The 9,419-nt window shown below is 40.2% G+C and overlaps 2 protein-coding genes across 3 annotated transcripts; one reads left to right on the top strand and one right to left on the bottom strand.

The window, feature by feature from the left end:
• Positions 1 to 1,275: 1,275 nt before the first annotated feature.
• On the top strand, positions 1,276 to 7,978 carry galene (potassium two pore domain channel subfamily K member galene). Its single transcript, XM_076688384.1, has 11 exons — positions 1,276 to 1,936; positions 2,230 to 2,349; positions 2,419 to 2,545; positions 5,792 to 5,918; positions 6,068 to 6,172; positions 6,232 to 6,354; positions 6,493 to 6,632; positions 6,689 to 6,841; positions 6,898 to 7,122; positions 7,296 to 7,565; positions 7,646 to 7,978. The coding sequence occupies exons 1-11, from the start codon at positions 1,739 to 1,741 to the stop codon at positions 7,966 to 7,968; spliced, it is 1,911 nt and encodes a 636-aa protein (XP_076544499.1). The 5' UTR covers positions 1,276 to 1,738; the 3' UTR covers positions 7,969 to 7,978.
• LOC117604722 (uncharacterized) lies at positions 2,096 to 5,420 on the bottom strand. Of its 2 annotated transcripts, XR_004581503.2 has the most exons (10): positions 5,312 to 5,420; positions 4,898 to 5,243; positions 4,527 to 4,814; positions 4,235 to 4,400; positions 3,957 to 4,171; positions 3,660 to 3,839; positions 3,369 to 3,513; positions 3,206 to 3,304; positions 2,370 to 3,132; positions 2,096 to 2,276 (listed from the first exon to the last, which is right to left on the bottom strand). XR_004581503.2 is itself a non-coding variant. In XM_034325124.2 (9 exons), the coding sequence occupies exons 5-9, from the start codon at positions 4,064 to 4,066 to the stop codon at positions 2,881 to 2,883; spliced, it is 786 nt and encodes a 261-aa protein (XP_034181015.2). In that variant the 5' UTR covers positions 4,067 to 4,171; positions 4,235 to 4,400; positions 4,527 to 4,814; positions 4,898 to 5,243; positions 5,312 to 5,420; the 3' UTR covers positions 2,096 to 2,880. The 2 variants fall into 2 exon arrangements, 1 of the variants encoding a protein (XP_034181015.2); XM_034325124.2 differs by having other exon boundaries at positions 2,096 to 3,132.
• Positions 7,979 to 9,419: the final 1,441 nt, after the last annotated feature.

Below are 9,419 nucleotides of genomic sequence, written 5' to 3'. Positions count from 1 at the left end.
ACAAATACTAGCGGCGCGTAGCGGCGAAAAGTGGAACTAATTTCAATTAATTTTATATATGGGCCGTGCAATGCTTCAGCTTTTCTCGATTTTTAGGCTTATGTGGACCTTTTAATCCCTAATTTGGCACGTATTAAGACGTTAAAGGTTCATTAAATTAAGTAACGATGCTAAATCTAAAATAAATAGGCTGTTAATTGAATTAATTAGCATGTGGTCAAAGAACAACGTCTAAAATCAATTAAAACCTAATTTTCTGGATATTTATTATACCCATTAAATGAAATGAACCTTAGTGCTTTTATCCTAGCAGTCTGATCGCCTAAATCTGCCTAATAAGTGTAAAAATCCAAAAAATGTAAAGCATTGCATAGGCCATATGTAAAGTTAATTGAAATTAGTTCCACTTTTCGCCGCTACGCGCCGCTAGCATTTGTGTGTCCATAAACGGCCTATTTTTCTATTTTCTATTCTAGGACGTAAAATCGATTGTGAGGTCACTTTTCCTATTAATTCGAGGTCGTAGAATGCATTCCTGTCCTCCAAAATGCCGAAAAATTGCTAATTTTTGAGAAAATCGCGATTTTCTAAATTCTTGGTTCCGCCGTTCACCGCTAGATGGCGCCACCTGTACGATTTTTAAAAAGGGCGCAGAAATTTGAAATTCAAAAATACCTAAAGATCGTTTTAATCTATTATTTCTTTGATATTATGATATTTTATTGCTAAAGGGATAAATTATTTACAAAATAAGCAACTTTCGCTGAGGATATACATTTATTTAAAACAATTATTCTAATAAATACATTATAATTCAAACAAAAGCATGAAATTTTTAACAAAACACTTAGATGATATGAAAAATGACTTAAAATTGAATAAATGTACATTAAATTACTATTTCTAAATTATTTCAGAAGGATACTTCAAGAACTTATCCTAAAATTACAAGTTTTTAATTAATTTCAATCAATAGATCACACAAATAAATAAAAACAGGACCTAACTTCTTCCCTCTTTGATTGTTTTAAATTAAAGTTTAATTCTTACAATTCGAAATCTACGATAATCTAATGAATAATTTCTAATTTCTATTTCTGTTTTAAAGCTTAATTAGGTAATTAGATGTTACAATTTAACGAACAACGCATTATTTAATCGTTTTTGTCAAGTGATTGTAGGTGGATGGGTGATAGAGCGTCGCCACCAGACGAAATTTCAACGATAGCATGGGTGGGATAAATTTGGAATCGACCATCTCGTTTTGGACGAAACATGCGTATGTTTTACGTTAGTTCCGTCGCTGTTTCGCGTCGAGGAACGTTTCCTCAACGTGCCCGACTTGACGTGTTCAACCAGAAATATCATCATAAATATCAGTACCAGTTACAACACATTTCCTAGTGCATAAATCATTAGTAGACTATGACGTTTAACATAAACAACGCATTTACCGTGTGATCTAACATATTCTTCCATTTACAATTAAAAAATACACACGTAACTATAATAAAACGAATGAAACAGGGCTCGAAAACTAAGTAGAAACGGTGTTTCTGTTGTCAACGCATCAAGACGTCAATCGTGAACGTGATAAATAGATATCGTTGTTGGTTGAAGTGGAATTGTGGGCACGGGAAGATATCGAAGATCCAACGGGCGAAGGTAGAAAGATTCGAAGAGAAGCACGATGGACGAGGAGAAGAGAAGTTGAGTGTGCTTCGAGGTGGAAAGCACGATGCCACGTTCACGACAGGAAGCGTTCGAGCTGATGGTCGAGGCAGAGAAACCCTCGAAGTGCATCAGGTTCCTGCGACTTTTGTGGAAGTTCTTCAGATGCGTTTTTTCCCACGTGTCGTTGATCTCGTTGGTCGTACTTTATTGCGTGATCGGGGCGTACGCTTTCGAAGCCCTCGAAGCAAACCACGAAAAAGAGGTACTTTTCAGGTCTTCTTCACTTTACAATTGTAAAATGTTACTTGAAGTATCTGAAAATTTGTTAAAAGTTAAATATTAGCATTGCTAGGGTTCTCCATTATTCTGTTGATTAATTTAATATTCCTTCCCTTTCTTACTCTTCTTCTTCTTCTTCTTCTTGCTATTTTCATCTTAATTCTATGTTTATCTGTGTCAATATTTCTTGTAGGCATTCTTCTTTTGTTTTCCCCTTTTCTATTTTTCACTCTGTTTCTCTTAATCCTCATTCCTTTCTTTGTTTCATCATTATAGATAAAAAGAAACATCAAAGACATAAGAGGGAACGTAGCAGAACAGCTCTGGAAGATCACGAAAGAAGTCGAGGTTCTGATTCGTGAAAATTGGACGGAGAAGGCGTTGCGAGAGTTAAAGGTACCATTTTCATCACTCACGTCTTGTAACGACCGTTTCTCTGCAACGTATGCCTATTTTTCTCCACAGAGTTTTGAGAGCAATCTTGTGTGGATGATGGAGAAAGAAGGCTGGAATGGCAGCGAGGGAGAAGATGATATTCAATGGACTTTTGCTGGTGCCCTATTTTACTCTATCGTGGTTATAACAACTATCGGTAAGTTTCCATCGTTTATTTATAATATATCATTTAATATGACGTTTCGTTACTCGTCTTTGGTATTCTATTTTTTTTCCTAAGATAATTCTACATATACATTCATAAAAAATTAATTTTCCATCTTATCTCCTCTAGCTTCTAATCTCCATACATCCAATTTATCAAATTAAAATCTGACAACCTAAATACGAAACCTTCCTTTTCACATTTGAAACGAATCTCCCTCACGAGCGTGTCATTCATAAGAGTCGAACGAGAGGATTGAAAATTCCTCGAACGAGAGAAGACTTACAAAGCGATCTAATAAGAAATGTCTCGTTGTAAATCGTGCTTTAAGCTTTTTCACTGGTGCTTGACTCGCTATCGGTCTGATTTCTCTTTAGCGAACGACTGTAAAGGTCGATGTCGTAGTCGTAATTCTCCTCGTAAGGGTTGCCGTGGGGTCTTGGATAAGGGCTCTCCCCCGAGGAATGGTAATTTCCAGGATATCTATTGCCGGGATAGAAGCTCCCTTGTGGTCTTCGATTTCCGTAATAGTTTGCCGATTGCGCGAACATCGCTGGCCCGTACTTCTGAGGTGGTCCCTGAAATATGGATTTCCTGTGTTTCATTTCTGTCATTGCTTTATAATTGCAATTTATTTCTTGTCGAACTTACTCGATGAGGAGGATATTGTCCAGCTCCCAATTCAGAGACTAAAGCAGGATACTTCTTGCTGTTGAAGCAACAGAATTTCTTATCCTTGGAGCAACTTCCCTGGATTACAAATATAATTAGAATCCATATAAACTTTCTGAATAAGTTTATGTAAATCACTTACGAATTTCAAAGCAAAAGAAGGGCAATTGAAACTATATCTGCATCTACAGACGTCGTAATCTTGATATCGTGGATCATCTTTGATTGAAGATGGGAAGAAAGCAGAATTCACAGGCCTCTCTTCTATACTTCCACTGTAGGAGGGTCTAAATATCGAATTCGAAGAAATTCATTTACCTTTCATAGAGTGATATTAAATTTACTTACTTCATGGTACAAAAACCAATCAACATATAGCAGAAATGTTGAAACGGATTTACTGGGTTGGAAAACAGTGGGAAGATACGAATACCTTTTTATAATACCAGTCGGTCCACCAGGACCGACAAGAACTCCTTTGTTGCCAGGATACGATGCTGGTACAATGGGTCTACTGTTAGGACCGTAAGGTCCCGAGTTTTGTGGTCTGAATCCTATCAAAGGTCTCTCGTGGTCGAAATCTGCTGGGTTTTCGTTCACCTGGTACCTATAACTGAACCAAATACGTACAAAAGAATAATCTTTTCAATATAAAACTCGAGCAACGTTCGGAATTGACTTTATTCTTTCGTATTCGTTTGAATCTTTTGTAAGAAAAATTAAAACATACTCGGTTTCATCCAACCTGTCCTGTTGTTCCTCGTCTTTTCTCCAAACCCAATCATCGTTTTGCGAGTTGACAAGCACAGTCAAACAACCAAGTAAAAACAAACACTTCATATTCTTCGGTAAAAAGAATTCTTCGATGAGAAGAAAATGGTCGAGTGTTTCGCAAGATGTGTGCGTCACTGATCAGCTTCTCCGGCGAATATCACTGGCACACGACTGAAACGAGAATGAAAGTGAATCGTCGCTTTATATATATGCACCGTGGAAAGGTGAACGCACCTCCTGTGTTCCACACACGATCCGAGGTCCTTTAGATAACCATCTCGAATCAACAGTTTTCGCCCCGGGGATGATTCACCCTTGCTATCGTGCCAAGATTTTCGGTAAACGGTTCAAAGGTCAAAGATTTATCAGAGAGATGGTGAAATTGGCCCTGAATTTAAACCTATTGGAAATTTATAGATATTACTTTGATTGATATTTTGTTTTTGCAAATATTTCAATAAATAGAATAAGAGGTATTTAGGAATAATTATTTTCCAAATTTCAAGCTTTCTATTTGTTATCTTACATCACTTTGGAAAGGTGTCCGAGTAAAAGGAGGAAAAGAGAAACGTAAGAATGTGTAATGCATGGAAACTAGTGTCTCTCAGACGTCCTTCGATCTGGGAAAATCCGTTGCTTCGAGAAGGGGAAGTGTACCGATTACAGGTGGTTCTTTGGCCTCTTTCTTTTGCACAAAATCCAGCGAAATTGCGTAATACGACGATTCTTCCACGCAACTTGGTTCTGCCACGAAGGACGTCTATATTGTTTCTGATTCAGACCCAACGATCACTGCCAATTTATTTTTTTATCCCTGAAAAAAAAATTGAATTAATTCAATATTAATAAGATATTGGTCAAGGTGACGTTGGGATAAGTGTTGGAACAAAATCTCACCACTTGACCCAGGCATTACGGTTATCGAGTCAGAGACGTTAAAAGGACAGAGAAAACCGCATTACAGTTGAATTACGCGATGAAATTCTCGATAGAACGAAGGAAACGACGTGCCACTTTGAACCTTCCCGTAATCTCGTTTCTGAAGAAGCCACGATCGAATGAAAATCCAATGATCAAGGTCATTTTCACCGTGCGACTCTGACCACCGAGGAAATTCACTTTTCCTCCAGCAGAGGAAACTACCACCTCCTTCATTATTTCCTTTCCTTCGATTCTTACGTTCTTCATATTTCTGCCATCTCTTCCATTAAACCTCTCGCAGAATCGCGGGAACTCTTCTTCCCTGAAAAAATAAAAAAACCTAGCAAATAAAGGACGAAACAAAGAAATTCAATCGCAACCTTTTCTCACCGTCTCTGCGTTCCATCGATTGATTCTTGTCTCCGTCCGGCGGATATGATCAATCTTCCTCCTCTTCCTGAACTCTCTCTTTTCTTTTCCTCGGTTCCCTTAAGTCACCGAATTACCTTCGCTAATTAAAATCATCAAGATAACGGAGTTCTTCACCTTGAAGATATTATAATCGCTAGGAAACGTACCTTGCCGAAAGGTAGAATGACCTTGACCCAGACTGATGAATGAGTTACCGAAGAATGGATGGTTGATGATCGTTGCGAAATCTGTTGGAGGCTGAACCGACCTTCAAGCTTCTTCCTAAATATTCTCATTCCTGACCTTGCGTGCGATCTAAAATTCAAGATTTAAGAATGAAATTAGGTTCGGTTAACTTCCCACGATCGTCCCTGGTAGAGTCGAACGTTCGGGATTAATTGTCCGCGTTATGTAATCCGGGAAATTACGCAAGGCTAATGGAGTGTTTCCCAACGACAGGATACGGTCACATCGCCCCGAAGACGAAGAACGGAAAAGTCGTGACCATATTCTACGCCATCCTCGGTATTCCCTTGATGTTACTCTGCCTCTCCAACATCGGGGACATTATGGCGTCGAGTTTCAGGTAACCGATCGTTCCCAAAGCGACGTTACACATTTCTCTATCAGCAGTTAACACCGAAGGTCCCCTATGAAACTCGAGTCCACTTACGGAGATGGGAAACTGGAACGGAAAACATTCTTTGATTATAATTTTTATAATTTACTCTTCAGGTTTTTATACTGGAGGGTGTGTTGCTACGTATGCACGAAACCACCGACCAAGAAGAGACGACCGAGGTCTCATTTCGGAAGATCCCATTCCGTTCGACAGCCAGGGTAATTATTTACCAAGTGAAGTAATTAAGCGTATTTATAATGAGAATAAATATTGAAAGGCGGTACGGGGCTAGCAGAGGAACCTTTCGAAGATCCATCAGAATGAGTCAGAGGTCTGCGGATTCGGCTTTGGGTCTGTCCGATTACATGACGAGGTCCTCTTTCTCCGACACGGAGTACAAGTATGAAATTTTTACATTTTCAGATTCAACAATCTCGAAATAAAAATATTTGCAAATCCAGTTTCCCTTGGAAGACTGTTCCTTTTATATAAATATCGACTCGGCGAAATAAAATAAAATGTATTCCTTTCAATGGAGATACAACCCTCGCCGGTACGAGGATAACGATCAGAAGAGACCGTGCCCTTATCCCTCGGTGAATCCGAATTTCGGATTCAAGTCAGCCACGGTGAGCAGGTACTCGGATCTACCCGTGCCCAGCCCGAAAACAACCAGAGGTAAATCTTCTCCGAGACAGCTATTTTATACGAATCTAAACGACGATCGTATTCAGCCAGTCCCAAGATGACCACGCAATCGCTGGACAGGAAGTTGGTGATGCGTTCGTTCCCCGACACCGATCGCTCGGCCGTTCTGTGCAACAGATACGCCTTGGACGAACTGGAGAACGAGCTGCGACGATGGCAAACTTCCACCGGAAACGAAGGTAAGCGTGCCACATTCACGTTGCGCAAGGTGTTACGAAGAAAAATAAAATTGCAGATGAAAAAGAGAATAAACCAGACACTCCCGAGGACGACGTTAAACGCGCACCATTGGCCAGCAGGTCGTTACCCAGGAGATGTCTGTCGATGGAAGGCGCTACCACCAATTACAAGACGAATTTAGCGCCTCCTCTAAGACCACCTTCCATTTATTTGGAAATGGAGAACGGGAGGAGAGGTCAGAGTATTAGGACCAAGCGTTACAGAAGCAACTACCCTGTTGGTAAATGGAGAAGAATATTTTTTATCAAATTTATAAGAGTCAAAATAGGCATAGCACATATGGATTTTTGGAACTAAGTATTTGTATAAAAACGAAGTTTTTCTATATATATAGCAATAAAATCGTAAATTAGTCAAATTAGGCAATATAGTGTTAACGAGATTGTATTTCAGCTCGGACTTACAGACGAGAGTCATTAGCACCGGATATGATACCAGCTAATTATCCCGGGCATAGACAAATATATCCTGACGAATTCGATTCCGATTACGAGTATTACATCGAGGACCAGGAAAGGAAGCCCATCAAACCAGTGCCCATCTGGTTATGCGTGTTCCTTGTGGTCAGTTACATTTTCGGTGGTGCATTTTTGTTCAGCGCCTGGGAACACTGGCCATTTCTCGATTCCGCTTACTTTTGCTTCATCACTCTCACCACAATCGGTTAGCATATTCCATCTTCAATTTTCTACGAATTTTTATTCCAACATTTAATTACAGATTAAAGTATATGTTTGCCTCAGGATTCGGCGATTTCGTCCCGGCGTATAAGCTGGACGCTCACAAAGGGATCGCGGTTTGCTCGTTGTACTTGCTATTTGGAATTGCTTTGCTGGCGATGAGCTTTAATCTGGTGCAAGAGGAGGTCATCAACAACGTGAAGAACGTGGCGAAGAGGCTCGGGATCATCAAAGAGAGCGACGACGAGGAAGATGCCGAGGACCTAGACGCGTACGACGTCGAATACAACGACGAGGTCGACAACGAGCAGCTCGAGGGCTACGTCCTCGATAGCCCTCGATGTCACTCGATGCCTCGAAACCCTCGCGGAATTTCCATCGCGTAGCGTCCCGAATTTCTTTCATTCATCCACCCTCGCTGCTATGACACCGTTCCTTTCAAAATCCGACCGTTAATTAAACTAATAGCCAGTTCGTTCGAACAGAAATTTCTTTTTTCATTTAAATCAGAAGATGGATGAATTTACAGGGTGACGTTTTGAAATTTCTTTTTTTTATAATTGAACGGGTCAAGGTGCAACGTCCTTTTCCTGAACAAAGTCCCAAGTCTGTACCGGGTGTCCAGGAAGTTGGAATCCGGTCAGGGACGGCCAGCTTGGATCCGGTTATTTTTAGGGTGCTGCTATTTTCGGTCACTGTGTCGAAGCGGCAAGGAATCAGTGCACGAGGAAAGCTCGAGGAAGTAGCTCGTTTTCACGCAATTATTGAGAGAAAAATACGGTAAAGAGTTTCGCATCGAAAGGAAATTAGAACGGTATCTCAGTTCAGGGAAGAATATTCTTTAAATCGCGCTAATAATTAATAAAATCTGAATAAATTATGGTACATCAGGCATGGCTGTTTCTACTGTAACACCTAATTCATTAATCATGAAAGTGAATAAATCTGTAAGAAAGTGTTGAATGAACGACGGAAAATGATCTACAAGAAGAAATCAGGGTGCAGCATGGGTGGACACGTGTCTGTCTCGACGAACGTGTCGCTCTAATGAAATGAAAAAATTCAATCAAGGGATAAGAGGTGAAATCTGATCGATCAGGATTCCTCTTGATCTTGTCACGTGGCACGGTTTTGACTTTCAACGATCCTCTTTGGCCGGGTCGTAAACGGTTTCACAATAGATTTCGTTAAGCGGTTCGTGGAACGCGTTTTCGATTCTCCGAGTGAAGCAAGTCGATACCAGATACTTGAACGATATAATAGGTATATATATATATATGTAATTCGTGAAAGCAGAAAGGATGGCAGATAGGACGGATAGTAATTTTCTATCGCGTCGGGTCAGCGATCGTTGACTATAATCTTGACCTCTATCCCTTCTTAGCATTCCATCCTGTCCTCCCTATTCATTTATCTGGAACGGACTGGTGAAACCGACTGTCCGACTTTATCTAGGAAAAGGGATCTCTTCTGGGAACTGAAGGGCCGGAAGTGAATCGGACGTTTCCAATTGCTCGTTCAGGTATGATTCCGAAGAAAATGACAATCTTGAAACGTTTAGATAAACCGTTATATTATGTTATTAAAATTTTGGAAAATTAAATTTAAAAAAAAAGAAGAAAATTCCAAGCTCCTCTTACTACCGGCATTGTACACCAGATCCCCGGTCTCGTTCCTTTTTCTTTTTTTACGATGCTACCGAAATACTTTCGTGACGATGCACGGGTACGCCTGGGCGAATTTCACGTGTCTGAAATTTTCATCCGCGACGGGGCGCAACAAAGTCTAGCCGCGTCGTTACGCAAGAAACTTCGAAATTACGCTTCTTCCCGCGGCC

The sequence above is a fragment of the Osmia lignaria genome, chromosome 5, assembly GCF_051020975.1.
Source record: "Osmia lignaria lignaria isolate PbOS001 chromosome 5, iyOsmLign1, whole genome shotgun sequence".
In the NCBI taxonomy this organism is placed as follows: domain Eukaryota; kingdom Metazoa; phylum Arthropoda; class Insecta; order Hymenoptera; family Megachilidae; genus Osmia; species Osmia lignaria.
Note: the sequence above shows the minus strand (reverse complement) of the source record. Positions and strands in the feature narration are given on the sequence as shown.

Excerpts from the sequence above, each read along its gene's own strand:
- galene (XM_076688384.1), top strand. The coding sequence starts at position 1,739 with ATGCCACGTTCACGACAGGAAGCGTTCGAGCTGATGGTCGAGGCAGAG. Across the intron at positions 6,355-6,492 it reads TTCTCCGACACGGAGTACAA|ATACAACCCTCGCCGGTACG; the intron begins GTATGAAATTTT and ends CTTTCAATGGAG. Across the intron at positions 6,633-6,688 it reads CAGCCCGAAAACAACCAGAG|CCAGTCCCAAGATGACCACG; the intron begins GTAAATCTTCTC and ends GATCGTATTCAG.
- LOC117604722 (XM_034325124.2), bottom strand. The coding sequence starts at position 4,066 with ATGAAGTGTTTGTTTTTACTTGGTTGTTTGACTGTGCTTGTCAACTCG. Across the intron at positions 3,514-3,659 it reads CCGACTGGTATTATAAAAAG|ACCCTCCTACAGTGGAAGTA; the intron begins GTATTCGTATCT and ends TTCGATATTTAG. Across the intron at positions 3,305-3,368 it reads CTTCTTTTGCTTTGAAATTC|GGAAGTTGCTCCAAGGATAA; the intron begins GTAAGTGATTTA and ends TTTGTAATCCAG.